Source organism: Amblyomma mixtum, chromosome 9, assembly GCF_055824585.1.
Source record: "Amblyomma mixtum isolate Tamu chromosome 9, ASM5582458v1, whole genome shotgun sequence".
Lineage (NCBI taxonomy): Eukaryota > Metazoa > Arthropoda > Arachnida > Ixodida > Ixodidae > Amblyomma > Amblyomma mixtum.
This window is the reverse complement of record NC_143020.1, coordinates 104195303-104210107: the sequence shown is the minus strand read 5'-3', so window position 1 is coordinate 104210107 and position 14805 is coordinate 104195303. Positions and strand designations below refer to the sequence as shown.

The following is a 14805-nucleotide window of genomic DNA, read 5'->3' as shown; positions in this document are numbered from 1 at the left end:
ATTGAAAGAAAAAAAAGTGTCTTCGCACTGTGTACTGTGGTGTCCTGTTAGGGTCCGTCATAGTTTTAATGGTACAGCTTCAGCATTGGTCGAAAGATGGCATAGGATCTCGGTGGCGACAAAATGCGCGGGCTTTTTTTTGCAGACACAACTTTCAAGGTGGAGGCTAAGAATCTATGTACTGAAAAAAATAAACCACCAATCTGAGAATGCATTGTTTATTTCCATGATACAAGAATGCTGTGCGTGTCAGCAATGTATTTACATCTGACAAGTGCGGGAGTTTCCAAACACACCACCTTCCTCCTTCGTCTGGTGTTATTACAAAAATAAATATGGTTTTTCTCAACACGATGTGTGTTTGCGCTCTATGAAAAAAATGCACAATGCGCAGAAGGAAATCGCGACACTGTAATGCCATTGCAGTAAACTTGTGAGACAGGCACGTTGGATCAGTTTAATAAGCCAACAAACGTATTCTTCAAGTAAAATGACAACACAGGGTCGCATTGCACTACACGAGTATTTCACCTTCACATTAATCATTTGCTCCTAAAGTTTTGGAAAGCCAGATACTATTTACACCTACACGGACAAAAGGACACTGAGTTGGAAGTTTCGGCAAGTTCATATGTACAAAGTCTACAAATGGCCAGCACTTTCTATCAAACGGCTATTCGTTCTCTACAAGCAATGCCACCACCAGAGAGAAATTGAACTCCGAGGCAGTGGACACAGCAAGTAAACTATTCTCAGCTCTCCAATCACTCAGCATTGCTCGGCATCATCGAACTGTGAGCAGTCAGAGGTGTCTCACGATCCCGAACCTGAAAACTGATTTTTCGCAAAAATTCGTGATAATGGGCATGCCTCAAATGATTTACCATGAAAACTTGCCTGTTATGCAATACCTACAGAATGAAACAAAGAACACACCGCAAAGTCACACAATTAAAAAGAAAAAACTGATGAAATCGATAATAAAATCTGGCCCCACCTTCTTTGCGAGATTTGCACGAAGGTACGCAATACTCTGCAGCTGCCAATTAGCAACACACTCAAGGCATCCACTATGCCTTTTGAAACAATGCAACAAGTTAATGAGACACTGCCATGAAAGGGAAGCTTACGAAAAGGAAGATAGTTAGGCCCGAGGCAAGCTTCACTGAGAGAGGATTAAACCAGCGAGGTCCAAAATGGCGCACACCAGCAAGCTGCCTTTTCACTCCCTGACAGAGACAAGGCTTTTTTCAGTTTTTTTTTTATGCATATCAGTCGTGCATAAGACTACCACGGAAGAAGATATGTGGAATAAAAACTGCGTCCTGACTAACCCGGGCACTCATGTGGCGATTGTACTTTTAACGGCCGACTTGATCTTGGGGGAGAAAAAAAAATTTACTGCACCTAAAAGCACTTTGAGCGGAATACTGATAACGCCTTCTAGTGAAAAGATCTGAGAAAGCCGCATGTAAAAATGAGAAACTGAGCTTTCAGCAGCTAAACATAGAAAGGTCGCAGCATAGCTTCCTACTACAAAAATATTGCATGCATATGCATGCAGCGGAAGGCGTTCAGATAAAAAAGAATAACAAACAAGGATGTAACGCAGGTAAATCGTTGAAAAAGAAAAGGCGAAAAGCAGTCTCTAAAATGCAAGGCAGTAGCACGCAGACAACTTCAACAATGTCGCTCTCAACAAATCCATCTTCAGCTGGCATCTTCGGAACAGGAACAGTTCAGGTAGGTCTGGTTCTTGGTGATGAAACACCGGTCACAACTGGCCAAAAAGAGTCTGGCTACGGTGTCCCTGTCTCTGACTGGTTTTTTTTTTTCAGCGGAGCTTGTAAATTTGGCACAGCAGAGGAGCAGCTCTTCTTTACGTCCTCCGCTTGCGGCGCCGGCTGCCGCGGTTCCGCTCGGACTTTGGCGGCCGCGCCGACGGAGCGGGCTGTCAAGACGCCGAGTCCGACGACGAAGGGGGAGTTGTTGGCGACTCGTTGCTTGTCGCCGCCGCTGCAGTAGGCAGCGGATCGCTTTCAAGGGTCCGGATGGTTGCCAGCAGGTCGGAGCGCTGCTGCGGAGTCAGCTGTTGGACTATGTGCACGGCTGAGTCCATGATCACTTCTGGGTTGACACTGAGCACACTGTACGGAAGAAAGGGAATTCACAAAGTTTGTGAACAAGAAGCAAGCAATGAAATTTCTTTCGTTGCTGTAAGAAGCACGCACTGCACGCTGAGAATATTTGATTCTTTTTTAATAGTTCCCTCATCCATTGTCTGCCTCAACAAAATAATGCACTACTACGCTCAATACAGTAACGGGGACGTCAATGCAGTCCGCATTAAGCGAAGTTGAAAAGAACAGAAGTGTGTAAAGAAAAGACATTACAGCAAGATCAGGAAGCAATCTGGTAGTGAGATTACCCCTTTTTATAGTTTTAAGATGTCCGTGTGCACATTTGGAGTGGCACATGAAGATGTGTTGATTTACTACACTGACTACTAGGCACTTGTTGCAGGTAATTCTGAGCACAGTGGTATTAGTACATAGTGTTCGCAGCAGCTCTTTTTCAAGCACAACGGTTTGGTCACATACCAACCAAACTGCACAGCGATTTCACAGATCAACAAACACCACAAGCACAGCTTGTACACAGCGTATTCTATTCAGCTACTTGGAGATGGCTGGTGACGTCGTAGACTACATCTTGTGAGCAATGCAATGGGCAACTACCCAAGAAAGGCACCTTTTGGGTCATTTACTGCACAGAATCGACAGGGAATCAAGCTGTCGGGGAGACTGCTTCACGCAGAACGTGTGCAGAAACAAGACTGGAGATGAATACTGACCCCTTGATCTGTGAGATCGCTGCGTCCCTCCTCAGGCACTGGATGTTCTCGTTGACGAGCGAGCGCTCCATCTTGGGGTCAAGCTGCTCTTCAAGCCAGTTGGTCACGGCCAGGTCATTCTCCCACAGGTACTGCTGCAGGTGTCAGGAAAAAAAGAAAGTACATTCAGAAAACTATAAAGAAAACCCAAAGTAACTGAAGTAACTTTCGGATAATTTGGTCATTTCTTCGATCTTTTAGGTCCGAATTTTTATGAGGTTTTACTGCCAAGCATGTTATTTAGTTATGCCACTCATTTTGTGCAACCACATCACAAGTTACACGCTGTTACGCTCCCCAGTCAAGCAGTGTGCACTTCCGGGTTAGTCATTTTTTTTTATGCGGCTCCGTCAGTCCAGTTATGTTTAATTTCAGCTGCAAAGACTGCACACTGTTTCGAAAAAATAAGGACCACAATGCTTGTCTATTTATCTCCTGAAAATTTTTTTTTTCATATCGAGCATATATATAATGTTCCATTTGATATTCGGAGGCATTTTTTCCCCCACATTCGAACACGATTCGCATACAAAAAATTTCAATATTCGCACACCCCTACTCGTTAGGCATATGGGAGATAAGAATCACATGTGTGAGCATGCAATAAAGGCGGTGTAAATCTTTTTGCAAGAATTCAATGCAGGATATCTTAGATGCGACCACTTTTGAAGAGACATGATTTGCATCATCATTTTATGACACAGCTCGCCACACTCCACAGCAGTACTTAGGTTAGGCATATGGGAGATAAGAATTACATGTGTGAGCATGCAATAAAGGCGGCGTAAATTTTTTTTGCAAGAATTTAATGCAGGATATCTTAGATGCGACCACTTAGAATGAAGAGACATGATTTGCATCATCATTTTATGACACAGCTCGCCACACTCCACAGCAGTACTTAGGTTAGGTATATGGGAGATAAGAATTACATGTGTGAGCATGCAATAAAGGCGGCGTAAATTTTTTTGCAAGAATTTAATGCAGGATATCTTAGATGCGACCACTGTGAGCCGACAAGAGACATGATTTACATCACCGTTTTATGACAGAGCTCGCCCTACTCCCCAGCAGTACTTAGGTTAGGCATATGGGAGATAAGAATTACATGTGTGAGCATGCAATAAAGGCGGTGTAAATTTTTTTGCAAGAATTTAATGCAGGATATCTTAGATGCGACCACTGTGAGCCGACAAGAGACATGATTTACATCACCGTTTTATGACAGAGCTCGCCCTACTCCCCAGCAGTACTTAGGTTAGGCATATGGGAGATAAGAATTACATGTGTGAGCATGCAATAAAGGCGGTGTAAATTTTTTTGCAAGAATTCAATGCAGGATATCTTAGATGCGACCACTTTGAACAAAGAGACATGATTTGCATCATCATTTTATGACAGAGCTCGCCACACTCCACAGCAGTACTAAGGTTAGGAATATAGGAGATAAGAATCACATGTGTGAGCATGCAATAAAGGCGGTGTAAATCTTTTTGCAAGAATTTAATGCAGGATATCTTAGATGCGACCACTTAGAATGAAGAGACATGATTTGCATCATCATTTTATGACACAGCTCGCCACACTCCACAGCAGTACTTAGGTTAGGTATATGGGAGATAAGAATTACATGTGTGAGCATGCAATAAAGGCGGCGTAAATTTTTTTGCAAGAATTTAATGCAGGATATCTTAGATGCGACCACTGTGAGCCGACAAGAGACATGATTTACATCACCGTTTTATGACAGAGCTCGCCCTACTCCCCAGCAGTACTTAGGTTAGGCATATGGGAGATAAGAATTACATGTGTGAGCATGCAATAAAGGCGGTGTAAATTTTTTTGCAAGAATTTAATGCAGGATATCTTAGATGAGACCACTGTGAGCCGACAAGAGACATGATTTACATCACCGTTTTATGACAGAGCTCGCCCTACTCCCCAGCAGTACTTAGGTTAGGCATATGGGAGATAAGAATTACATGTGTGAGCATGCAATAAAGGCGGTGTAAATTTTTTTGCAAGAATTTAATGCAGGATATCTTAGATGCGACCACTGTGAGCCGACAAGAGACATGATTTACATCACCGTTTTATGACAGAGCTCGCCCTACTCCCCAGCAGTACTTAGGTTAGGCATATGGGAGATAAGAATTACATGTGTGAGCATGCAATAAAGGCGGCGTAAATTTTTTGCAAGAATTTAATGCAGGATATCTTAGATGCGACCACTGTGAGCCGACAAGAGACATGATTTACATCACCGTTTTATGACAGAGCTCGCCCTACTCCCCAGCAGTACTTAGGTTAGGCATATGGGAGATAAGAATTACATGTGTGAGCATGCAATAAAGGCGGCGTAAATTTTTTTGCAAGAATTTAATGCAGGATATCTTAGATGCGACCACTGTGAGCCGACAAGAGACATGATTTACATCACCGTTTTATGACAGAGTTCGCCCTACTCCCCAGCAGTACTTAGGTTAGGCATATGGGAGATAAGAATTACATGTGTGAGCATGCAATAAAGGCGGTGTAAATTTTTTTGCAAGAATTTAATGCAGGATATCTTAGATGCGACCACTGTGAGCCGACAAGAGACATGATTTACATCACCGTTTTATGACAGAGCTCGCCCTACTCCCCAGCAGTACTTAGGTTAGGCATATGGGAGATAAGAATTACATGTGTGAGCATGCAATAAAGGCGGCGTAATTTTTTTTGCAAGAATTTAATGCAGGATATCTTAGATGCGACCACTGTGAGCCGACAAGAGACATGATTTACATCACCGTTTTATGACAGAGCTCGCCCTACTCCCCAGCAGTACTTAGGTTAGGCATATGGGAGATAAGAATTACATGTGTGAGCATGCAATAAAGGCGGTGTAAATTTTTTGCAAGAATTTAATGCAGGATATCTTAGATGCGACCACTCTGAGCCAACGAGAGACATGATTTACATCATCGTTTTATGACAGAGCTTGCAACACTCCACAGCAACAAGGCAGTACTTAGGTAGGTAATCAGTGGTGACGCGCTTCTGCATTCGCGAATTATGTGCCTGGTAAGGTAAGTTTTCATGAAGTGAGTCATCTTTCATGTCACATTTACTGACCTTGACGGCACCCATGGACTCGACGAACCACCGTCGCAGCATGCTCTCCATCTCGCCGTCACCGAGCTGCGGCCGCACCTGACGGATGTCCCGCTTGACCGCATCTTGCAGCAGACGCCGGCGCAGCCGCCAGTACAGCTGGCACCGCGACTTGCACCAGGGGACCACGTCCTTCACAGAGACAAAGAGGTGGTGCTGTCGGTCACACGTGCGGCTTGCCGTTCCAACAACCCAAACCATTAGACAATGTTACTGACACGATAGCAGGCTGAGAGTTGAAAATTTCAATACAGCATGTATAATTACTGACTAGAGTGACCCCTTCATTTTGTTTGAGCTCGCAGTTTCTTTTATTTTGCACTTAACATACTGCTGTTTGGCACTCTCTAGCAGCAACTTCTCTAGCAACACCTAGCAGCATAATTTGCGCACTGAGCAATGTATTCGGTTCTTCATTTGCTCTCACTTTCCAACTCATTCATGTGTTCCCCGAAACTCATCAATTAATTCAGTGCTACTACTGCATTAGCACATCATGTTCATTTATGTGCACTAACATTGCACAGCACATGGGCACTTTTGTTTGCACTTTTTTTTTTTATTCGAGATGTTTGCCTCTATCAATATGCAGAGCCCAACCTTGGGCGCGGGAGCGAAATGCCATGGTCAGGCGTGTAAAAATAAAGCCACCGCGGTGGCTCAGTGGTTATGGTGCTCGGCTGCTGACCCGGAAGACGCGCGTTCGATCCCTGCCGCAGCAGTCGAATTTCAATGGAGGCGAAATTCTAGAGGCCCGTGTGCTGTGTGATGTCAGTGCATGTTTAAAGAGCCCCAAGGTGGTCGAAATTTCCGCAGCCCTCCACTACGGCGTCCCTCATAGCCTGAGTGACTGTGGGACGTTAAACCCCAGTAAACCAAACAAACAACAAATAAAATCTAGATACTCAGCCCCTCACTTCAGGGAGAGATAATAAAAATCGCTGGGTGGATAGTGGCTTCACTACATCACACCAGTTCGACCAAGCGCAGGTGAGTCAGATGAAATGCACTGCAAGCTTCATGAGCCTGCACAGCTCCGATGAGTGATGAAACACCCGCACAACAGAGAGCGGGGGGGGGCTACCCACCTGGATGACGCCTTTCTCCTGCATGCGGGCGGGCATGTCGTGCAGGTCGGCAAAGGACAGTGCCACCTGGTGGTACATGGGCAGCAGCTGCTGTTCACGCTTGTGCAGCTCTGCCTCGAGGGAGGCCTTCTTCTCGGGATCAGCCGTGCCCAGCTGGGCCAGGATCTCACGGCACCTGCCAGGACAAAGAGCAGCATTGTGCAACGATGAGACACTGTTACAGGACAAACAGCAACATGCAATGGTGCACTGCTGCTTCAGGACAAACATCATCGTGCAATGCTGCTTCACGACAAACATCATCGTGCAATGATGCACTGCTGCTTCATGACAAACATCATCGTGCAATGAGGCGCTGTTACGGGACAAACAGCAACATGCAATGGTGCAATGCTGCTTCACGACAAACATCATCGTGCAATGAGGTGCTGTTACGGGACAAACAGCAGCACACAATGATGAGTTTTCAAGTATGGCCGCAGAGGCATGTCAGCGAGGTGAACACTATTTCCTTCCTAGTTCTGACGAAGTAGGCTCAACTAGAGCTGACTAATTAGTAAACCAAAAAGAAAATGCGATTTTTTTTCAAAGAGAACAGCAGGCATGGCAGATTTGTTACAGGCACTTTTCACAACCAAAGCACGTTGGATGCGAGTTTCGTACTAAGTGCTTAAAGAGGCAAGTTTGGATTCGTTCAGTCAACACTTGCTCTGAGGCAATGGCTTGAACCAGCAAAAGGTCAAGAATTCTACAGTAACTGCATCTATCTCTAGATTCCAGTATTCTGCCAAACCAGTCAGAACAGTGGATGATAAGTAGACGGCAGAATGTAATGGAGCGGAATTTCAGATACTGGTCCAAACGGAGATCTGTGAAACTGCACAGGTTGTTCTCAGACAGAGCAATGCGCACTTCAGTCTAATCATCCTAACTCTTGCTAACATCGAGGTTTCCGAAACTTTAAAACATTCTTTCGTGATAGTGAAGCTTTAGTTTCAGTGGAACATAAGTGGCCACTTCTTTGTTGAGAATCCCGTCAACAAAAGCCACTTCCACCAACCTGGCATCAACACGGTGCATGGCCTTTAGCAGGTCCTTCTTGCGGAACCGGATCTCGACTGTGCCCTCGGGCTCCAGCACTCCACCCCGGCTGTCAGGGTCAGCGTACATTTCCATCTGCTGCGGGTTGATGGCAGCATCGACGACGGCCCAGGCGCCTCCGCGGAGCTCGCCGTATGGAGGAATGTACACCAGCACAGGCTGGCGGTAGGTGTGCAGTGCGTCCACGATGTAGGCGCCAAACTTCAGAACCTGGTCGTACATGTCTACACAGGGAGAGCAAAAATAAAAAAGAAAAAAAACAAAATTGGAGGTCCTGTTCCTTATCAAGGTAACCTCTGAGACGTACCTATTACTCCGTTTTGTTGCTTAGAGTCTAACACGGCCAAATTTGATGTACCCATTCACACTGGTTGTTAGCGACAGTTTATCTGAAAGTTGGTTGGTTGGTTTATGGGGTTTAACGTCCCAAAGCGACTGAGGCTATGAGAAGTTTATCTGCAAGTGGTGATCACAAAATTGCTGATCCATGTAATAAAACCATTCCAGTTAAGGTTTATGTTAAAGCTATATTTGCGTTCATAATATAGTTTGTCACAGTTCAAAGCATGGATGTCAATCTCTATGGGACCAGACCATGGAATAAAAGATTACAGTAAAAGCTAGTTAATATAACTGCTAGATATAGTAAGGCTAGTTTATACAAACTAGTTTAGAGACACTTGCTGCTTAATGTAATGTTGAATTAAAATTTTTGATTGTTTCCAAGTGCCTGCCATACTTCTCACACTGTAGCAACAGCACTTCATAACTTCTGTAAAAAAAGTTTTCTTTAATGTCCTGAAGTGACATATATAGGCTTTGAGGGATGCCGTAGTGGAGGGCTGTGATACTAATTCAAACCACCTGGGGTTCTTGACATGCACTGACTTTGCACAGCACATGGTTGTTTCTACATTTCCCCTCCCTTTGAAATACGGCCGCTGTGGCTCGGATTGAACCCGCAACCATGGGATAGGCAGCCAAATGCCAAAGCCACTGAGCCACCGTGGCGGGTGTTACTTCAATCAATCAATCAATCAATCAATCAATCAATCAATCAATCAATCATTCATTTTATTTCCTTAGAAAAGGAGGAGTACGGGACTAAAAGCTCGAACAGCTTGACGAGGTCCCGACCCCTTGTTAGTTGGCATGACAGCAGGATGACGGCCAGTCTTACACACAAAAAAAAATGAAAAAATATCACAAAGCAACGGGTAATACAGAATGAAACAAGACGGCAATCAATCAGAGAAGCAACAAAAGGTAATACAGATAAATCAACACACATAAGCAACAGTGGTGAACAAAATTAGGCGAATAGGAAGGCATGGTTTAGTCTTGCAAATGAAGAAGTTGACAAAAACGTCTAATGCGACAGTTTCGGTTTCTGGAGGGATCAAAATTTTGTCGGTCTAGTAAGTTTAACAGCGAAGGTAATGCATAAGATAGAGATTGTATAAGATAGAGATTGTATAAGATAGAGATTGTATAAGATAGAGACTTCTGTGTATTGCAAGAGCACAGCTGATGGAAAAGCTGTCCTGTAACAATGGGGGATTGTAATCATGCTTTTAAGGCAGCTTTGGTTGAATGAACTGAGTTCCAACTGCCTGTGACCACTGACTTTAGTCCTGTCTAAATCCCCGTCTCAAAGGGAGGGACAGCCCACCTTTCATGCCTCCTGAAAAGCCTCGCCAGTTGGCGAAGACGAACAGGGGCAGCTCCTCTCGGTTGAAGTCGTTGATGGCCTGCGCCGTCTTGTAGGCAGAGTCGGGGAACCACACCTGGCCGGCTTGGGACAGCACCTGCACAGCCACGCGGTGACAGCGTGAACACATGTGCAAGTACCGTATTTACTCGCATAATAGGCGCACTTTTTTCCCAGAAAATTCGGCTCAAAGTTTGGGGTGCGCCTATTACGTGGGGTAAAATTTCCGGAAATTTTTCGACTCGCAAAATTGAACACACCGCGTAAACCCACTCGTGTACGGGCCGCACCCCGTTCTCGCGAAGAAAATGTAAAAAAAAAGATCCGTGTAAGGGCCGCACCGAAACTTTCCACGACACACGCGGGAATAGCCTTAGGAATCCACGCGCCGAGGCCTCCACGATCGGCTCCGGCTGCGCGCAACGGGCACTTGATCGCGGTGGCCACGCATGCGCACAGGAGCTTCCAGACGCCATTCACGGAGGGCGCCCAAGGCCATGCTCATCATCATCGTTTTCCTCCGCCGCGAGCTTTCGCTATCAATATCGCCATCAGCATCTCCAGCTCGTTTTTTTTTGTTGTTGTTGCTGTCATGTGCCGGGATTAGCGATAGCGCTATAGTTCATCGTGGTTTATGGCTTTGCCGCGGAGCGTTGCTGTTTTAGCTCCACGGGCAAGCACCTTAACAGCTACACGGCTGGGAGTTTGCTCTCGAACACGGCAAGCGTGCGGCAGGTCGGAAAATACGACGTGGCCGAGAAGTGCGGCAGGTGCGACTGTGGCGTCCCTAAATTTTCGTACGCGACTCCAGGCGCCGAGGTTTTCGTGGGCCTAAGTCGGGAACGTTTCCGGCTGGAGATGAAGCTTTCCAAACAGACGTTTAAAGTGAGCATCCCTGAAAACTGTGTGCGGCTGTTCTACGCGATGTCGTTGTATGTGCTGTGGGTCCGCAGCAGCTGCGACGGCAGCAGCACTAGTAGGGACTAGTAGTCAGTTCAGCAAAAACTTTGTTAAAATAAAGATTGGGAAGCGGGGGGTGGCGAGGCGTCGTCTTGCAATCGTGTAAATACAGTATTGATCACAGTCCCAAGTTCGGGGTGCGCCTGTTATGCGCGGAAATAAAAAAATCTGATTTTTCGCGCCCTAACTAGGGGTGCGCCTATTATGCGAGTGCGCCTATTACGCGAGTAAATACGGTATTCATCACGAATCTCTCTTAAATTTCGCACCAAGGCTGAATTTCAGGGCTGCAAAAATAGGATATAGTAGTTATGCGTACCAAAGTTCTGCCAGGTACCATAAGCAAGTGTTAAAGGTGCACTGAAGAGGATTCTGAACTTGTCTTTTTGCCGCGGGAACTCGATCTACACGTTCCTAGCATTCTTACAAACTGAAACTTATTGCCCTGTATGGCCGATTTCCCTAATTAAATCGAATTAACGTCCGGCTCCCGCCCTTTTTTTTTAATTCTGCCTCGTACGATGGGTGGAGTCGACCAACGCGTGAAGTTCCTTTCAGCCAGCTCCGTGGAGGCTTTGCTTTCGCTTTATTTTGTTTTTTAGGTTTCCATGAATAAATAGTTTCATTTGCAGATAATATAACCGCAAAATAAGCCTGCAGAAATAAAAATACGCGCGGACTATTTGCTTCTACGGACTACTACGTATTACTCCGCCGATGGCAGAGCGGCAAGCCGCCACTGGACTGTGTGAAAGGCGCTCCACGCGTTGGTCGACTCCGCCCACCGTACGAGGCAGAATTAAAAAAAAAAGGGCGGGAGCCGGGCGTTAATTCGATTTAATTAGGGAAATTGGCCACACAGGGCAATAAGTCGCAGTTTCTAAGAATGCTTGCAACGTGTGGATCGAGTTCCCGCGGCAAGAAGACAAGTTCAGATTCCTCTTCAGTGCACCTTTAAGAGGACTGTGAAATTGGCACCACCTCCCCTGTCTTTTTTTTTTTGAAAGCTAGAGAAGGTGAAAGTGGGTGCTAAAACAAGATTTATTTTTTCCACACCCATGTCTGCAAACCCTGTCCTTGAGTGCAATGCGTAAGTGAAGCAGTCAAAGTGCACTTACTGGTGAGGTTTACATCCCAACATCTCTCACCACATTATAGCTAGCGCTTTTATCAGTGAGCTTTTACGTCACTCGCGACGAGCTGATGTGGCCCTCCTCAACGATAAAAAGTGAAAAGGGAAAGGATAACCGGTGACCACCAAAGATGTGGCGAGTTTCAACACCAGCTGTAACTTTCTTCACGAGCTTGGGCACATAACGAGCGATTGAGTGATGATGGAACTTGGGGTATTACAGTAAGCGTGGTCATACCACTATATCAAGGGGTCGCCCGAGCTCTGGGGGACGCTCAATAGTCAGTCTACCCCCGGTCTGCACCGGCACTTATAGGTCACATGACTGTGATGTCAAGACTTAATCGGATGCCAAACATCATGAACCCTGCTGTAAAACAGAAAAGCACACCTTCGCCTCAGAGTCGAGGTTGGCAGGGTCAGCGGGGATGTCAATCTCCACCGTCCGCGTCTCGACCGCGACGACACCGACCGGAATGCCGCCGAGGCGGGCACGGCCGCAGACGACGGTCTGGGCCCACTGCTGCATCACCTCCATGAAGGAGCCACGGTCGAAGAAGCCGTCCTCCCAGAAGCCAGGCAAGTCTACATTCAAGGCAAAAAGCAAGAAAAAAGCACCGCAATAAGACTAAGGCTGACCAAGTAGGTGTGTTTAGTATCCACAGGTGTCGTGTTTGGGACGAGTTCAAGTTGCTCTTTATCAAGAGCCATAAGACACAACCTAACCCACATTAAAAATCACCAAGGACAGCCTTCCTTCACGAAGAATTCATGTTCCGCTATTAAATCATCACAGGGTTCGAATGATGAGCATGTCAGGCAAGCCACATAGAGCTGCTTGTACATACCTTTTCTGTCACCTGATTTTTCTATCTCATCAGACATTTATAGTCAAGTATTTTAAAAGCATATTTGTAACTCATAGGCAAAAACAAATGGATGCAGTCAACATTGTTTAAATAAGGCTTCTCAAGCTAGTTGTGTTAATTCCTCAACAACCTTGGGCAAGCCACAGAACGATACGCTTACACTTTTAGATGTGTTTATTTTTTTTTATGTTGCCCCGGTCATGACAGAGAGGGTCACAGAACAAGGTAGGCGACCCAGGCGGCCTGCCTTGTAGCCTGTGGTCGACAGCCGAAGAACACAGCGAGATTAGCCCAGGTGACAGTTGCACTTCGTCCTGCTTGTTCCTTCGCAATTTTTTCTTGCACAGTTTGAACTCAGTGCAGCTTCTTAAATATATGACCGAGTTCCAACAGGACCATCACCCCGCGTCCAGAATAGTGGAACAAAATAAGCAGCTCTTTACGAGGGAGTGAACGCATACATGCAGTCAGGCAATGCACGATCATGCAACACACGTCACCAACAGCTCCACCCACAGGAACTCTTTCTCAGCAAGCCTCAATGAAGGCACCTAAGCTGCTTTCGACCAGAGTACTGAGGTCATGTACTCAGTCTACACACTCAAATAGCGCATCCTCCTAACTTAATTTTTTTTTCCCGTAATGAGGTCAACAGTCAGCCTGCGAGAGGGATGACCTTGTCATGCAAAGGAGTCTGTCTGTCTGTCATGCAAAGTCTGTCATGCAAAGGAGGTCAGAAGGAGACTGAGAAAGTGCCACTTCCAACTTAAAGTCCAAGAACTGAACAACATGTCATAAAAATAATAACTATAATGATATGACAAAGTGCAGCTATCAAGTAAGGCCAAAAAAAGAAAAACAAATGTAGCACGACAAGTCAAAATTAAATGCCGCATCCACAACTCACTTGGGCTGTCGCGTCCGGCCAGCAGCCATCTGGGATCATAGGGAACCTTGGACGGGGTGTACACGACGTCTCTGTCGATTGGGTCCAGAGACTCCGTGATGGGAAGCTTGGCACCCTTGTACTGCATGCACACGGACGTCCGTTAACAACCTTATTGACAAGTTTGACAAGTACTACAAGGTTAACTGGACAAAATACATTAGATGAATAAGCAAATAATGCCAAACAAGTTCCACTGAATGGCGCTTCTGGAGCTGACTTCACCACTTACGTTGTCAATGCTATAAAAGTAAAGGTCATTTTATGTTTTTATGTCTATGTCAACCACTGCACCTGTCTGAAAAAATCTGTTAAGTTATTGTTTGGTTTGGTTTATGGGGTTTAACGTCCCAAAGCGACTTAGGCTATGAGGGACGCCGTAGTGGAGGGCTCCGGGAATTTCAACCACCTGGGGTTCTTTAATGTGCACTGACATCGCACAGTACACGGGCCTCTAGAATTTCTCCTCCAAAGAAATTCAACCGCCGCGGCCGGGATCGAACCCGTGTCTTTTGGGTCAGCAGCTGAGCACCATAGCCACTGAGCCACCGCGGCGGCACTGTTAAGTTAAGTTATTGTGTCACATCTCACGGGACTGACTCGCACACAAGGTGCTCTCACACAACAGATGCTACCTGCTGAAGTCTGAAGCCTTACTTTAACTACACTCACATTTATCAAGGGATGATGGAGAGTGGAGAAGTCAGTGTGGCTGGAATCAATTCACAAATGTGATCGAAGAATACTCTAACGGCAGCTGTGGTTACACAGAAGCTCGGATAAAGCATTAAATCTTAAGAACATTCCTTTCTTCGAAGTTATTTTGCATGGTAGATCAATTTTTTCTACTCAAACCTGAGCTCAAAAGATTCCTTTGTTACAATGAAACATCAAAACTCCATGAAAGATTGGTTTGGTTTATTGGGGTTTAACGTCCCGAAGCAGCTCA

General features: G+C 45.7%; 1 protein-coding gene across 10 annotated transcripts in view; it reads right to left on the bottom strand.

The window, feature by feature from the left end:
• Positions 1 to 202: 202 nt before the first annotated feature.
• The window catches only part of ACC (acetyl-CoA carboxylase), an 82835-nt gene continuing 68232 nt past the window's right edge, over positions 203 to 14805 (bottom strand). For all 10 annotated transcript variants that reach the window (XM_089561046.1, XM_089561048.1, XM_089561047.1 and 7 more), the window contains 8 exons: positions 13818 to 13938; positions 12433 to 12626; positions 9911 to 10046; positions 8198 to 8462; positions 7138 to 7312; positions 6011 to 6181; positions 2855 to 2988; positions 203 to 2147 (listed from right to left, as the gene is read on the bottom strand). In XM_089561046.1, the coding sequence (XP_089417172.1) occupies positions 1955 to 2147; positions 2855 to 2988; positions 6011 to 6181; positions 7138 to 7312; positions 8198 to 8462; positions 9911 to 10046; positions 12433 to 12626; positions 13818 to 13938 (1389 nt within the window). In that variant the 3' untranslated portion in view covers positions 203 to 1954. The remainder of the gene's footprint in view (positions 2148 to 2854; positions 2989 to 6010; positions 6182 to 7137; positions 7313 to 8197; positions 8463 to 9910; positions 10047 to 12432; positions 12627 to 13817; positions 13939 to 14805) is intronic.